Source organism: Anopheles darlingi, chromosome 3 (assembly GCF_943734745.1).
Source record: "Anopheles darlingi chromosome 3, idAnoDarlMG_H_01, whole genome shotgun sequence".
Classification (NCBI taxonomy): Eukaryota; Metazoa; Arthropoda; class Insecta; order Diptera; family Culicidae; genus Anopheles; species Anopheles darlingi.
Window position 1 is genome coordinate 58,976,948 of NC_064875.1, and position 14,193 is coordinate 58,991,140.

The 14,193-nt window shown below is 53.4% G+C and overlaps 3 protein-coding genes across 3 annotated transcripts; 1 reads left to right on the forward strand and 2 right to left on the reverse strand.

The window, feature by feature from the left end:
* Positions 1 to 6,010: 6,010 nt before the first annotated feature.
* LOC125953828 (uncharacterized) lies at positions 6,011 to 7,815 on the reverse strand. Its single transcript, XM_049683624.1, has 3 exons — positions 7,707 to 7,815; positions 6,352 to 7,590; positions 6,011 to 6,267 (listed from the first exon to the last, which is right to left on the reverse strand). Exons 1-3 carry the CDS (start codon positions 7,779 to 7,781, stop codon positions 6,058 to 6,060), a joined length of 1,524 nt encoding a protein of 507 aa, XP_049539581.1. The 5' UTR covers positions 7,782 to 7,815; the 3' UTR covers positions 6,011 to 6,057.
* A 654-nt stretch (positions 7,816 to 8,469) lies between these two features.
* On the reverse strand, positions 8,470 to 10,415 carry LOC125953827 (uncharacterized). The gene is made up of 3 exons (XM_049683623.1): positions 10,210 to 10,415; positions 8,826 to 10,091; positions 8,470 to 8,740 (listed from the first exon to the last, which is right to left on the reverse strand). Exons 1-3 carry the CDS (start codon positions 10,261 to 10,263, stop codon positions 8,516 to 8,518), a joined length of 1,545 nt encoding a protein of 514 aa, XP_049539580.1. The 5' UTR covers positions 10,264 to 10,415; the 3' UTR covers positions 8,470 to 8,515.
* A 1,800-nt stretch (positions 10,416 to 12,215) lies between these two features.
* On the forward strand, positions 12,216 to 13,971 carry LOC125955662 (uncharacterized). Its single transcript, XM_049686801.1, has 3 exons — positions 12,216 to 12,260; positions 12,343 to 13,602; positions 13,702 to 13,971. The coding sequence occupies exons 1-3, from the start codon at positions 12,216 to 12,218 to the stop codon at positions 13,912 to 13,914; spliced, it is 1,518 nt and encodes a 505-aa protein (XP_049542758.1). The 3' UTR covers positions 13,915 to 13,971.
* Positions 13,972 to 14,193: the final 222 nt, after the last annotated feature.

The following is a 14,193-nucleotide window of genomic DNA, read 5'->3' on the forward strand; positions in this document are numbered from 1 at the left end:
CTCACGAGACTCACCGTGAGTTCCGTTGTGGTTCTGGCAGGCGTAGCAGGCCATGTGTTTCCACTGTGTGTACATAGCAGATCAAGTTGCCATTGTGTGTCCGAGTGAGAGAGCAGTGCAGAAAAAGAGAGAGAGATAGAGAGAGAGAGAGAAAACGATGGCAATGGAGACGCCTGGTGCTCTGTCGCTTGAACCGGGAGAGAGACAGAGACAGATACAGAGAGAGAAAAAGAGAAGCGAGATCGAGGCGAGACAACAACGAAAGTCCTGCTACCCCCCTCCCCCCTTTTATTCACCCTTGATGGATTGAGTCGCTGGTCTGTGCCTGGTGGGCGCGTGCAGTCCATTTGCTGCTGCTGCTGTTGTTGTTGTTGCTGTTGTTGCTCAAACCATCCAGCACAAGCCACGTGACGTCGACAATGTCCTGTGGGGTCCGGATCCTTTTTTTGCCCCCCCCCCCCCCCCACTCACCACATTTTTATGTAGCAGAGAGGGTTTGGAGGCTGCGGCGTGCAACATATGCTGAGTGTTTGAGGCTCGTGGGGGGAAGCGAAGGGGAGAGCTGGTATTTGCATGCCAGTTCACCACCGGGCATTCGGGCATCCCTGGCCTCACCCCGCGGGCTCTGTAGGCCCACTGCAAAGGGATGTTCTCACCGTTCTCAGGATTGTTTATTTATTTGCTTTTGATTTAGGCGTTTTGGGGAGGGTGGTTGATGGTGATGGAACTCCAATCCGTGTGGCGTTGTCGGAACTGTACGGAGTAAAGGAGCCAACATTTTCAATCCAGCTAGCGATCGACGTACTGCTGGATTCGGCTGGCAAATGCGACGGACGTGGCCCACTGCGATGGGACTACTGCGATGAAGGACGGAATTACAGGTCTCTGGTTTCGTCTGATCGTGTTTTTTTTCTCCGTTTTTCAATATGTGACAAAAACAACAAGGATAACACTGCTTTACACACATAATTCAACAGCAAAGCAAAGTAACCATATTCTGCTCCTACTAGTCCGTTGGCGAGCCATGCAGGAATGCTCCTGAAGCCTGGAATCTTCTCCGAGCCGAGCATTCTGGAGCGTTCATTCCTGGATTTATTATTATTCTCGCAATGCGCTGGTCCTGTGGATGCAGCGGAGGAAGCACACGGGATGGGAGTATGGTACCCCTCTCCGTGTGGTCCGACAAATGGTCAAAGTTAGCCGGTCGATAACGCCCGTTGGCACGTTCTGTCTTGCGAACCAACATTCCTTTCAGCTGGATTTCCTCTCCCTTGCAGGGGGACGGGGAACATGGAACTTACGGTTCCATGAGCATGTACGTGTACGCCACGCTCGTGTGTTTGTGTGTGTGTGTGTGTGTGTATGTGCGGTTGGTAAGTTCATCGTGAACCATCGTGCTGCTGCTGCTGCATTGCAACTCTTTGACTCCGAATCTCGAGTCACGATGCAGCGAAACTATGCATACAGGATGTGGACGATGGACTGAAACCTCGAGGGCTAGCAAAACCCAAAAGAGAGCTTCGTTCAGAGCAGCTTCCTCGGGAAGAGAGAGAGAGAGAGAGAGAGACAGTAGCGTAGAGGATAGACCGCAGGGAGTTGAGGATTGTAATAGAGACTCCTCAGATGAAACCTGCTGTACGCTGGTAGCCAGATAGCTATGCCATTGGTTGGAGAAGAAGAAGAAGAAGAAGCAAAGAAGAACACATGTATCCTGGTATTCCCGGGCACGCTAGCGCTACTGTCGCGGAACGTTCCTCTACGAGTACCCCTCAGCGAAGCGCATCGCAGAATCGACATCGCCCATCGACTGTCAAGCCCATTGACAGTGCTTCAAAGCCTACGGCCTACAGTCTTAATGCCTTTGATGTACCTGTGCCTTAATGCTACTAACAGGCCGTTCAGCTGCCGTTGCTCAGACCAGAAATACTCTTCTAAGGGTAAGATCAGAGCATAAATCTCTCCGACCGCCGAGACCCGATGATTCGGCCCCGAAAATGAACAGCAAACTGAGGAATGGAAGGAGAAGAAGAAAAAAAAGCTGGATAAACCATCCCCAGAACGAAGTCCGTCGCAAGATGTGCTGCTGCTGCTGCTGTTGCTTCATCTCCATAGGTCGACCTGCTAGCCGATGTTGCAACCTGCAGCTATTGTGGCCTTTTAGGGCCCTATTTGGATAGGTGGTGGTGATGGTGGCGACCCGGTTGCAACAGGCCGTAAACCCTCGGCCGACCATACGCTGGGGAAACCGGATCAGACAGTCGAAGAAACTATTATAAAAGGTTCCGTCAGTGGACGTCCCGGGACAGTGACACTATCCTCGTCTCACCCGCCGGTCTCAGTGTGTGCGTTCGGTCTGTTGAACGCGCAAGTGTGTGTGTATGTGTGTGTGTGTGCGTGGAAAATAGGGGCAATCTTAAAAAAAAAAAAAGAAATACCGACGAAATGCTACGCCAGACTTGGTTGTCTTCGGTGTTGGGTGTTACGTTCTGCTGTCTTCTGCTGTTGCAGGTAAGCCCCCCGGAATTCCCCAACCGCAACCGCTGATCTTGTTCTCCCTCTTCTACGAGCAGCAACAGTGCCCGGTGAGTGCGGATCCGCGGCCTGATTTTGCCGTCGATTTCGCCCTGTACGGTACATCCCGGGTGCAGTCCGCCATCAACGGGAACCTGGCGGAGGCGAACATCCTCAACACCAATCTGGAGGTCGTCCTGCTGTCCCGGTATCCGCTGCTGGGAGTGCTGGCCTCACTGGTGCAGCGTATCGGCGCCTCGCTGCTGAGCGATGTGCAGGAACTGGCCGCCCTGCTGAACCCGCTCGTTTACTCGAACGATTCGGAGGAATTCGGTCGATTTGATCAGCTACTCGCTAGGATCCAGTCGTTGGTCGACTCGGTCGACGGGTTTCTGGCATCGATCGCTGAACAGCTCGCCCAGTTCCCGAACACCTGTCTGCTGGCCCAGCTGACCGATCAGCTGCTGTGCATCCGCCGGGCATTGCAGGATCTGTACGATGCGTTGGCGAAGCTGAAGAACGCAATCCGGCCCCTGTTGGGTTCGGAAGAATCGAGCGAGGAGGACGAGCGTAGCTGCCGCAACATACCGGCCCGCTACGTGTACCAGGTGGCTTATGCACTGCGTGCCCTTCGGGCACTGCTACCGGTCGTAGGGTTCACGCTCAGCACAACCGTGGCCAACATCCGGACGGCCGATGCGTACCTGGTGCGTTTGACAAGCGAAGCGGGTGAAGCGCAGAGCGTTGACCAATATCTGGCCCTAATCGATGCCACCTACGTGCATACGGCCGTCCGGGGACGGATCGATGGGACGTTGCTGACCGGATTGGCGGCCGAGCGTAGCGCTGTTAACCTGCTGTCAAACCTGCCGCCGAACAGCCTCCGGGCGATCACGGCCGCTCTGACAACGTTCGAGACGTCGCTCCGGCCCGGTTCGAACGCCGAGCTAGCATTCCGGGCCGCACTGGTTGAGATCCAATCGAACCTGGCCACCATATTGACCGACATCGAGATACCGCGGATCGACAATTCCCAGGTCGTCCGGGAGCTCATCCTGTTGCTGCTGTCGGGGTGCGCCCATGGACGCTACTGCTTCTACAAGTACTCGGAGCTACTGTTCAATCTGGCCGGGACCGGGGTGTCGGGTGTCGAGCGCTGCATCAACCGGGAGCGGGACCGGCTGGACTACCTGCGTGATACGCTGCTCCGGCACGTGGCGGCCCTGGCGTACGATTACGAGGACATTGCGGAGGAGCTGGCCCTGTGCAACCAGCTACCGGAGCGTAACGATCGGAACCGCTGCGTGAGGAGCGTAAGTTTTCCCGGTGCTTTCCGTCGTCTTCTTCCCATCATCGCGTTCATCTTTTGCTATCGGCACTTTTCCTCTCCGTAGGTGAGTCCATCGTACACGGCCCTGGCTAACAACTTCGCGAGCAAATTCCAAAACCTGCTCGCTACCGGCACTTCGGAAGCGGTCGCTGCCAAGCACCGGCTGGCGGCCTGTGTTCGCGTACTGCAGGCCAACATTATCGACGGTTCACTCGATGAGCTGCTGGACGAGATCCGGAACTGCAGGGTCAATGGTCCAACAGAAACCCCACCGCCATTGGCAGCGCCAGCACAGTAACGCTTCCATTCTACCACGATGCTGACCACCACCACCTGGCTTACCTGGCATGTGTTCGTGGACGATGCAACCGCTTTTTAATAAATCCTTCTTTTGACACAAAGTTTTTCGAAGACTCGGCGAAAACATCGTGGTGGCGATGGTGACTGTGATTTGCGATGCATGTCAGGTGACATTCCGCTCGTTGGCGAGGCCTACTTTGCACTCCCCGGGGAGAGGGAGGGGGGGGCTTTGACAGCTCAATCGTCTGTCAATTCCGGGATCCGAGAACCGGGGAAGGGAATCGATCATTTCATTTCCATCTTCCGATGCAATATTTCGGCAGCAGAGTTGAAAAAAAAACGGTGTATTTTCCAGTCGCCAGCAGCCATGGTGACGTGGTGCGGTGCGCGTCATCGCAGTCTGTTTACACATCTGGCAGCTTGAGCGCCGTGTACCTGCCGGCAGATACAGACACTTGTCGCACACATTATGTCACCGTGCGGTGGCGTGACTATTGGGCTCGAAAGTGGTTCGAATGATCACCTCTGCTTGGCCCTTTCCCCTTTGCTGTTGGTATGAAGAACAGTCCATCCGAGTGGACCGTGCTATGGACGTCGTGGGGAATGGCTTTTTTCACGGACTACCAGGCGGCTCCATCGCCTGTTGGTTGTTGCTGGTAGTGGTTACCATCTCGAGGACAAAATAGTGGTCAGGAACCGGTATGCTTTGGCATAGAGAAAGTGTCTTTATGTCAAGGAGCATACGATCTAGCGGTGGCGACCGTATATGTCGGTCATTGACAGCTCCTCAGTATCGCAGTAAGCGTTGATCTGCTGCTACGCCAACCGCGGGCTAGGTTTTAGGCGCGATGCACTTTTATTTGCACTCAGTCCAAACGAATACAAATGCAGCCAAGGTCCATGCCAAGGGATGCTCACCGAGGCGAGTACGCGACGAGGATTGTCAGATTTAAGCCATCCATCGTCTCCATTCTCCAACACACATGCGCACATGCCTGCACACACACACACACACACACACACACAAAGTAATATGTTAAATTTAAACATTTCCCAACATAATCGCGTTAATAATAGCTCACGGTACTCCGGTCGTCGTCTGATGAAACCGATCATCATCTTCCTGTTCCTGCTGTTTGCTGTTTGCTGCTTGCTCCTTTCTCGCTCTCTCTCTCTCTCTCGTCTCGTGTATTTATAGCCAGCAGACCGCACCCGGAGCGCCCCCTACCGGACGCACTGGTAAACCGCCCCGCGCACCGGTTGCGTGCTGCAACCGCACCACGGCCAGGGAGGCGACGATGGCTCTAAATGATTGTCTATTAATAATCTGTAAATCATATAAACTCGTTGCTCTGATGCTGCTGCTGCTGCTGCTGCTCGACTCTCGCGTCGTATCGCAGACACTGTGAACACTCTTGTTCAATGTATGTGTATTTGTGTTTGTGAGAGAGATAGAGCACGTGTTAAGTGGTGCACAACGAACCCAAAATGATTGCCATTTCGTTGCATGCCCTTACTCGATTGTTACACTCCTCGGAACCGGAACCAGTTGATGGATCTGCGGTTGCTTCTCGTTGGTTCAGAAGATAAGCCAGCACTGCTGTGCTGTTGGATTTCCTGTTTCGTTCATTCGTAATCATCGTAATATTGGTTTCATTTCGAACAAAACTTGCCAAACACCTTAGCTCTTTGAAATGGTATTACTCTGGCGAACCTTTACGTATCTCTCGCCCCTGTTCCCCACGATTTTTTGTTTCCATCAAGTCTCTGAATCCCTACTGCTGTACAAATAACAGCTCCAACCAGCAGCAGTAACATCAGTAACAGTAGCATTCGTTTCTCTGTACGGAAAGACCGTAGAGTTTCGCTGTTCGGTGTAAAAGATCCCGAGTTTATTGACGTTCGTGCGTTCAAGATCAATCGTCCGCCGTCGGTCCACCGAGGGCACACTTCCGGATGTCGTCGGTCAGGTACTGCTCGTTGTCCTCCATCACCGCCAGCTTCAGCAGCTCGACGCACACGAGGTACCGCTTGGCGCTCGACACCGTCGCACTGCTGATGAGGTTGAAGACCACCTTCAGCTTGTTGCCGAACTGGGTCGCGATGTCACTGTACAAGCCGGACAGCTGGGGGGGGAAGGAAGGACAGCGACAAGGAGAGAGGTGAGAGAGAAATAAGATGGAGGCACGGTATGGTGGTATGGTACTTACCGTCGTCAGGCACGACGCATCCTGCTGGTACGGTGCGAGCGAAGTACAGAGGGCAATCTGGGCCAGCAGATCCTCGTAGTCGTACTGTAGCTGCAGGATCAGCGATGGTAGCAGATCGTTCAGCTGCTGCAACCTGGGTATCTCGCGATCGAAGCACTGATCCACGCTGTCGCTGATCGCCGTGATCGTCCCGAACACGAGCCCATAGTACTTGTAGAAGCAGAACTGCGCATACCCACCGTTCTCGATCAGCGTAAGGATGAGGCTATCCAGTGCGTTCGACCAGAAGATGCCCGGTGTCGCATTACCCGTCAGTGACTCCTGCAGCGCATCGAGCAACATCTGCAGTGCGGCACGCATCTTCGGATAGTAGACGGTCGTAAGGGAGTCGGTGTGCTGCTTGAAAGTAGCGATCGGGGCCGCCATCTTCGTCACATTGACCGCACTGGTTTCGATCGTAGCGATGGCCCGGGTATGATTGCCGAACTCCGCTTGCACGGTCGTCGCGATCTTATCCGTCACGTTCGCGACACCGTCGATCAGGTTCTTGTAGTTGGTATCGGTCGCCGAGAGGGCCTGCTTGACCAGCAGCAGATACTTGTCGGCCATCGAGATGTTCTCGAGCGTGCTGTCAACCGTGAACTTGACCACCGGCAGGTAGGCGCGTAGCTGGTTCACAAAAAACACAAGCTGGTATATGTGGACCGGTTTGACGTGTTGCTTCAGATTAGCGAGGGTAACATCGTCCGGGTTGCCACCGGCCTGCAGGATCGCATCGTTGATCGCACCCTGAAGGATAAACAGTGACTGGGCTAGATCGCCCAGACCGACCACGACCCGGTCGAAGCCATCGTACAGCATGTCCGGCACGTAATGGCCGATGATGTCGTTGATGCTACTGACGGCCGGCGGTAGCAGCACCGTGATGGTCAGGTTCAGGGCGACGATCTTGCCGTAGACGGGATCGAATGCGGCCGAAATGTTGTTGGATGTGTTCGCGACCAGGGCCCGACCGAGCGGTGGCAGCTCGCTACCGACGCTCACCAGCACCAGGCTGATGTTCCGCAGCGTATCGACCAGCGTCTGGAGTCCCGGGTAGCCCGATGTGGTCACCAGCTCCGTATTGTCGTCCAGTGCCATCAGCACCGTGTTCGCATCGTCGATGGACTTCGACACCTTGATGCTGCCCGAGATCGGAAAGTTGATGCCAAAGTCCGGCTTCGCTGCTGCCCATGGAACCTAGAGCATGGAGCCGTTTTGTAGCAAAAACATCAAAAACAAAAGAGTAGAGCGAATACTTCTTCCATCTTCCTTTTTCAATCTTCTTCTTCGGGCGATCATAGCATGCCTGATACCTGTAGAACCGCCAGGAGACCGAGCGCCCACCAGAGCACCGGTGTGTCGCGGCCCCACCGAAGTGACCGAACCATGGTTCCACCTCTCTGGATGAATCGTAGCGCGGCGTGAAGTGAGCTTGACGATGGCGATGGCGATGGGATGGGCTCCCTGTGATTCACAATGGTTTTTGCCGCTGAATTGGCTGCTGCTGCTGCTGGCTCAACGAGAAAAAAGCCACACTTCAGAGCTTGCTTCGTCGGCACAGATTCGTGGTAACTGAGACGATGCGCAATATGGAGGTTCGCAAACGGGTACTCCGGCTACTCGGCAGGCTGTCACCTCACCGTGCACGCAGCTGTGTAAAGAAGCGCACATGCACACACACACACACACACACACACACGCGCCTGCACACACACACACACATACTTACGCTTGCACACGCAATGGTCTGCAGGATCCACTTGGCAGACAGTGAAGATGTGTTGCGTACTGCCAGCTTCTAGCCACCGTAAAGCGAAGCAGTCGGTCTAGCTAGCGTTGCAACCCGTAAAAACCTCTGTGCACCGTCCGATTGATGCACTTCCGATGCCTCCTGTGATCCTCTCACTATCAACATCTCTCACTCTCTCGTTCCAATGAATGCCAATATGCCTCCTTATGTTTCTCAGTAATCCTTCCCCCGGAGGGTCGTACTCAATCAAGACGTTTAATTTGGGGTATTGAATTTGTGGTGAGGGACAGGAGCTTTTATTTGCGAGCCATTATCATTATCATCATCATGATCGTTTCGTTAGCGAGTGCGAAGCACTCCGGCGGATCCATCCTACAGGTAGTAGTCATAGAAGGCTAGTGGACCATCGACGGCACACACCTTGATGGCGGCCTCAAAGTTATCGAAATCCGTGAGGAAATCGATGTTGAACAGCTTAACCCGAATGCAGACCGTCATCCGGTAGCCGCTGGCGTGCAGCTCGTGGTCGAGCGACCGGTACAGCAGATCCAGCTTGCCACCGAATGCCTCGGCCAGCGGTCCGTAGTACGTGTTGAGCTACAGGAGGGGAAGGGAAAGAAGGGGGAAGGGGATCACAATCATCGTGCTGGGATGCCGTGCCACGGGATTCGTGCTCACTTACCAGCGCTACACAGGCCTCCCGGTTGGTGGCGGATGCGATACCATTGCAGATGCCCAGCTCCAGCAGTACGTCCTGGTAGTCGTACAGCAGCGTATCGAGCATGAGCTCGAGCGTCCGCTGGTAGTACTGCAGGCGTGGTACCTCATCGACGATACACGATGATGCCTCATCGGCGTACACGCCCAGCAGATAGGCGAAGAAACCCTTGTACTTGTGGAAACAGTAGCGCGAGTAGCGATCGTTCGCCACGAGCGTACTGATGAGCCGGGTCACGAGTGAACCGTTCTTGGTGTCGATCAGTGGATCGAGGACACCGAACGCGGCCGCTACCGCCGTGCGTACACCTTCCAGCAGTGCGGGAACGGACGCGTTCCTGCTGTTGAACGCGTTCAGGCTGCTATTGTAACGCTGGATAGCGCTCGTAAGGTTGGTCCCGCTCGCTACCGTCGTTAGGTTGGTCATCAGCACTACCTCGGCTGACACATTGGCCACGTCTGCGCCGAAATTGGTAACGACGGTACCACTGATCGTCTGATTAATCGCACCGAGCGGTACATCGAGTGGGTCGAGCAACTCCGACGAACTGCCGATGATACCGTTTACGTCGTTCTTCAGCACCGGCAAAAAGCTGTCCGCTACGCGCAGATTCTCGATCGTACTATCGACGGTGTACTGCAGCACCGGGATGCTGCCCTTCAGCTGCTGCAACCCGGTGGACAGGCTCAGTATGAGCGTCGTTTTGAGATTCTCCGCAACGATGTTGGCCGGAACGGTGGCACCACCGGCCAGCTGGATCGCGGTCTGGGCCTTAGCGCTGAGCGTCGTGAGCGTTGCGTTCACCTGCGCCAACGCTTTGCCAATGTGCTGGAAACTGTCGGTTAACTTGTCGGAGAGACCTTTCTCGATCAGCGGTTGCAGTTCGGCCACGACGCCAGGGAGTGTGTTCTGGGTGTAGTTGGTTAACGCGTAGATCGCACCGAACGCCGGTCCGTAGGCGGCTGTTATGTTGCCGCTTTTATCGTTGGCGAGACTGGTGATCGTCGTGGCGACCGTACTGCCCAGTGTGTTGAATTTGTTGGCCACCTGCGTCACGATCGTCAGCACATCCCGCACTAGCTGATGGTCGGAGATTGGGGTGAAGCTTGCCGTGGTACCGTTGACGGCCGTCGCGACGCTTCCTACCGCGCTGGAGGTATTCGAAACCGCGTTCTTACCGGTGACGCTGGCATCGAGCCCAAAATCAGGACGCGGTTCGGCGATGGAATTCTGTGAGCAAGAGAGCAGAGGGCAGAAAGAGAGAGAGAGGGAGAGAGAGAACGCACGTGTGTGTGTCAGCATCAGGGCAGCAGCAGCATTGCAGGACGCTTCCTGACCCATCGCCTACCTTCAGCAGCAGCGCTATCAGGCACAGCGCCAAAAGCGTGCACCGGTGCAACATCTTCGTTTCCGATGCTTGTCTTCGGTTCCCTTTTGTCCCTGTGTCTGCGGTGTTCTGCGGAAGCAGGATGCAACTTTCGCTGTAATAGGAAACGAACTTACGGCGACAGATCGAGTGGCGTAGATACGTGGCGGCCCGATACGTCGCTCGCTACTTGGCAAATGTTCGCTTCTTTAGGGCGGGGAACAATTGGCCTGCCCGTGGCTTGCCTGTGCCTTGCGCCTCAGAGGAAGATGACAGTCGCGGTACCGCCAGACAGCCAAACAGTGGCTGCCGGGCCTGCTGTGTCAACAGCGGCAAGCACACGTTGTCCCAGCGCTACGCTCCCGCTGGTGGACCCAGTCCAACGTCCTCGTGGTCCTTCGGGGTGGTATTATGCTCTGATGCATGTCTACGTTTGCGGAATAGTAAAACTACTACTCCTAGCACTACAGCCCCCACCTCCGGGGACCAATAAACCCTAGCGATCGATCTCAATCCGACCATAAAAAAAGGGTCTGGCACAAGACACAATCGCAACGCCATTTCGTCTACCTCAGAGACCGCTTGTGCTTGGCAGTGTCGGTCGTAGCGAATTGGGAGTACTGTTTGCTCAGCTTTAAAGCCGACACGTACGGCCTTATGGAACAACCACGTCGCTCCATCCACGCGTCCAACTCTCGCCATCGCTGTTTGTCTCGGCAACCTGATGGAGGTGAAGCTTGAAACTAGCAAGGACAAAGCTCACCGTTCTGCAATATGATATTCTGTAGTGCTGAAGATGAAATTACCAATAGTCGATCACAGCACGATGGACTTCAGCGATGGGAACTTCAAAGTTGATCTCCTACTGTACATTAACGTATACTAGCAAGCATCGTTATCGAGCATGAACCCGAAACGCGGTGTAGTAAGCGGAATAGGAACCGAATGGGCCGCTCATTAAACGATGGGTCCTGTAGCGTTAGAACGCTGGTCATGCGGACAACCGCTGGGACTGCTTGGAGATGCCAGCATTACGCAGCTAGTTCGCAAAGAGTTTGAATTGTAGCTACATCCCCAGCTTATTTTTTTTTGTATTACTCTGTCTTGCTAAGCGAACGGGTAAGCGCTGCTGTCGCTGTTGCTGATATGCCAACATGCAACTGTTGTTCGTGATGTTTCAGGTGGTTTTGCTAGATACCTGAAGGTCACAGCGCTCCGCCTAGCGACGGTACATCAGGGCACTTACATTCGAGGGTACCTAGTCTCCTTCCTTTTAGGTTTTTTTTCTTCATTTTTTAAAGACCGAACAGATCTTGTTTGTCCAACGAAACTGCTACTGCGTTGGAAAGGTGCTCGAACCGATGCCCTCTAAATGACCTGCCAGGAAATTGGCGCAAAAGAAATCACACGCTTAAGGTGTGATTGAGATAATTCTGATATCTTTATATCGAAACCGAATATGTAATAATATACAGTTCTTGAGTTCACCCGGGAAGCGGCCAGGACTAAGTAGCGGCAAGGATAGGGTAGAAAGGTTATCCAACAAGCATGTTTCCAAAATAATCCGGTTCTCGCTGGTGTAAGCGGAAACCAGAGGCAGCACAATGCTTTGGAGTAACTAGTTTTGATCGCATGAGCCAACGTGGCCAAAGTTCAATCGTTCACTGCAGATCCTCTAATGACGAAGGCAAACCTAGATACGAATTGGCCTCAAGCACTGATTCGCATTCGTTTGCACAGTTGGACGACCGTCACGCATGATAGTACTGTTTCGGGAATAGTGAAACGAATCTAACACGTCACTCCTTGCTCCTGCTGCTCCGTCTGCTGCTGTTACCTCTCATCCACCCTCTTCGTCCAGAAGATGGGCCACATTGGGGGCCACATATGGCACACGAGTTGGCACTGCACGAATATATAAAGACACTGGATCGACTGGAGGAGTATCAGTTGCTAGTCCTCTGGCAAAGCGCACTTCAGTGAGCAAGATGAATCGCCTAATACTAGCCGTTGGCGCCCTCTGTCTGCTGCAGGTAAGCTAAACCAATTATCCACTGGTAAGCATAATCAGCGACAGCTTTCGCTCATCCTTGTCCATGCTCTGCCTATTCCCAGGGAGCCTTGGGCGATCCGCGGCCAGATTTCGGCGTTCTGCCGACTATTCCTGTTAGTGCTACAGTGAACATGTCATTCGCAGAAGTATTCGTAGAAGTCAACCTTATCACCAATCTGAACATAAACGCCACGTTGCAGATCAGCAATGTCAAGCTGCAAGCCGTCTATAACATGCTCAAAAAAGTTCTTAACCAAACCACCACCCTGTCATCAGCGTTTAAGTACAATGAGCTGTTCACCGTAAACAATGGAACGACGCTAGCGTTCACTAACATTCTTACACCGATCGACAACATGGTATTCTACATCCAGAATACCTCGCTAACCGATGTGATTGCCCCCCTGAACACAACGACTCAATACCAAGGCATTATTGACGAGCTGCTTGATGAATTCGGACGTCTTGCCTTGGGTTTGGTTCAACAGAAGGCTGAGCTGCTAGCAGTAAAGGCAAGTTTGGATAGTGCCGTAGCAGCCAACGGAAACAGCACGACTCTAACAGCTACCCAGTTGGCCACCTATCTTAAATCTGCGGCCGTGTACAAGCTGGTGCGTGCCACCAACCGCGTGAGGGCGTACTTGCCGGTCATCACCTACTCCCTCGAAACAATCTATGAAAATCTTATTGAAGCCGACAATTTTATCGACTTCCTGCAAGCAGAAGTAGATGCTATCGCGAGCGGCAATGCCACTGATTATGGCGCTGCTTACAAGGTTAGCTCGGACGCTGTTGAACTGAAGGTTTCGACAGGTATTACTGCGAGCCTGAACGTGTCAGTGAATCTTAACACCACACTCAGCGCTATTACTAATTTCACGGCAACCGCCAACGCGAGTACCATTTTAACCCAACTCAATACGTTGGCTGGGAAAAATACGTCTGCTCTGGCTGCTACTCTGACGACCGAATTCAACAATACAGTGGTCGCGCTTAGGAACCTCGTTGCCTCCAACTCTCGTGCTGTGAACGTCACTACTGATCCAAACATTCAAACGCTGATCGACGTTCTGCTGGGCAACAACAAAGGCTACGGTCGCTACTGTTACCACAAGTACAATGCACTCATGGCTGGTCTCTTCGAAAACGGTATGGAGGCCGGTTTCGAGTGTACAGACAAGGAGGCCGAACGTCTGAGGAATCTGCAGGATATCATCACTGCACTCCTGGTGCAGATCGGATACGACACCGATGAGGTCACCGCTCAAATTACTCTGTGCGCCGCCCTACCAACTGCTCAGGCCAACTCATGTGTAGCATCGGTAAGTAGAAGTGGAGAAGTGAGAATTGTCTTACAAACACGAGAAATGGAATGAGTCAAACAGAGAAGCTCACTCACTATTCTGTTTCTTTCCCTGTAGGTTGCCGGCTACTACGTCGACCTGTTCACCGCCACATCGCAAAAGATCGATGCCCTGTACTCGTTCGTGACGAAGGAAGCCGTCGCCAGTAGGAACCGCCTGCTGCTCTGCTTCCGCCTGGTGAACATCGCGCTAGGCGGCGGTGATGCTTCACTAATCGCCAACAATGTGCTAGCTTGTTCCAGGGATGGTCCCGCCGGAACCCTTGAGTAAGGTCAGCGGCACTAGATCCTAGGACTTCCGATCTGAATAAAACCAACTCCATATTACCGCAGCAAAAGTAAACGTTTTCCTCAATCCACCTAAATGCCACGTTGTCTCTTGTACCACTGTTGTTCTGCGATCTTAGAGTGTTTCTTTCCATTTTGGCCTGGAGCATCTGGACAAGGTGCAGCTAGCTGGAACCAGGTTATCTTCTCAATTACATGGGGTTGTACGGATCGTTCGGATCAGTCTCTTTTCGTAATACTTCTGTCACTTTTCGTAATACAC

Excerpts from the sequence above, each read along its gene's own strand:
- LOC125955662 (XM_049686801.1), top strand. The coding sequence starts at position 12,216 with ATGAATCGCCTAATACTAGCCGTTGGCGCCCTCTGTCTGCTGCAG. Across the intron at positions 12,261-12,342 it reads GCGCCCTCTGTCTGCTGCAG|GGAGCCTTGGGCGATCCGCG; the intron begins GTAAGCTAAACC and ends GCCTATTCCCAG. Across the intron at positions 13,603-13,701 it reads CCAACTCATGTGTAGCATCG|GTTGCCGGCTACTACGTCGA; the intron begins GTAAGTAGAAGT and ends CTTTCCCTGTAG.
- LOC125953827 (XM_049683623.1), bottom strand. The coding sequence starts at position 10,263 with ATGTTGCACCGGTGCACGCTTTTGGCGCTGTGCCTGATAGCGCTGCTG. Across the intron at positions 10,092-10,209 it reads TGATAGCGCTGCTGCTGAAG|AATTCCATCGCCGAACCGCG; the intron begins GTAGGCGATGGG and ends TCTTGCTCACAG. Across the intron at positions 8,741-8,825 it reads GGGAGGCCTGTGTAGCGCTG|CTCAACACGTACTACGGACC; the intron begins GTAAGTGAGCAC and ends CCCCTCCTGTAG.
- LOC125953828 (XM_049683624.1), bottom strand. The coding sequence starts at position 7,781 with ATGGTTCGGTCACTTCGGTGGGGCCGCGACACACCGGTGCTCTGGTGG. Across the intron at positions 7,591-7,706 it reads GTCTCCTGGCGGTTCTACAG|GTTCCATGGGCAGCAGCGAA; the intron begins GTATCAGGCATG and ends TCCATGCTCTAG. Across the intron at positions 6,268-6,351 it reads ATGCGTCGTGCCTGACGACG|CTGTCCGGCTTGTACAGTGA; the intron begins GTAAGTACCATA and ends TTCCCCCCCCAG.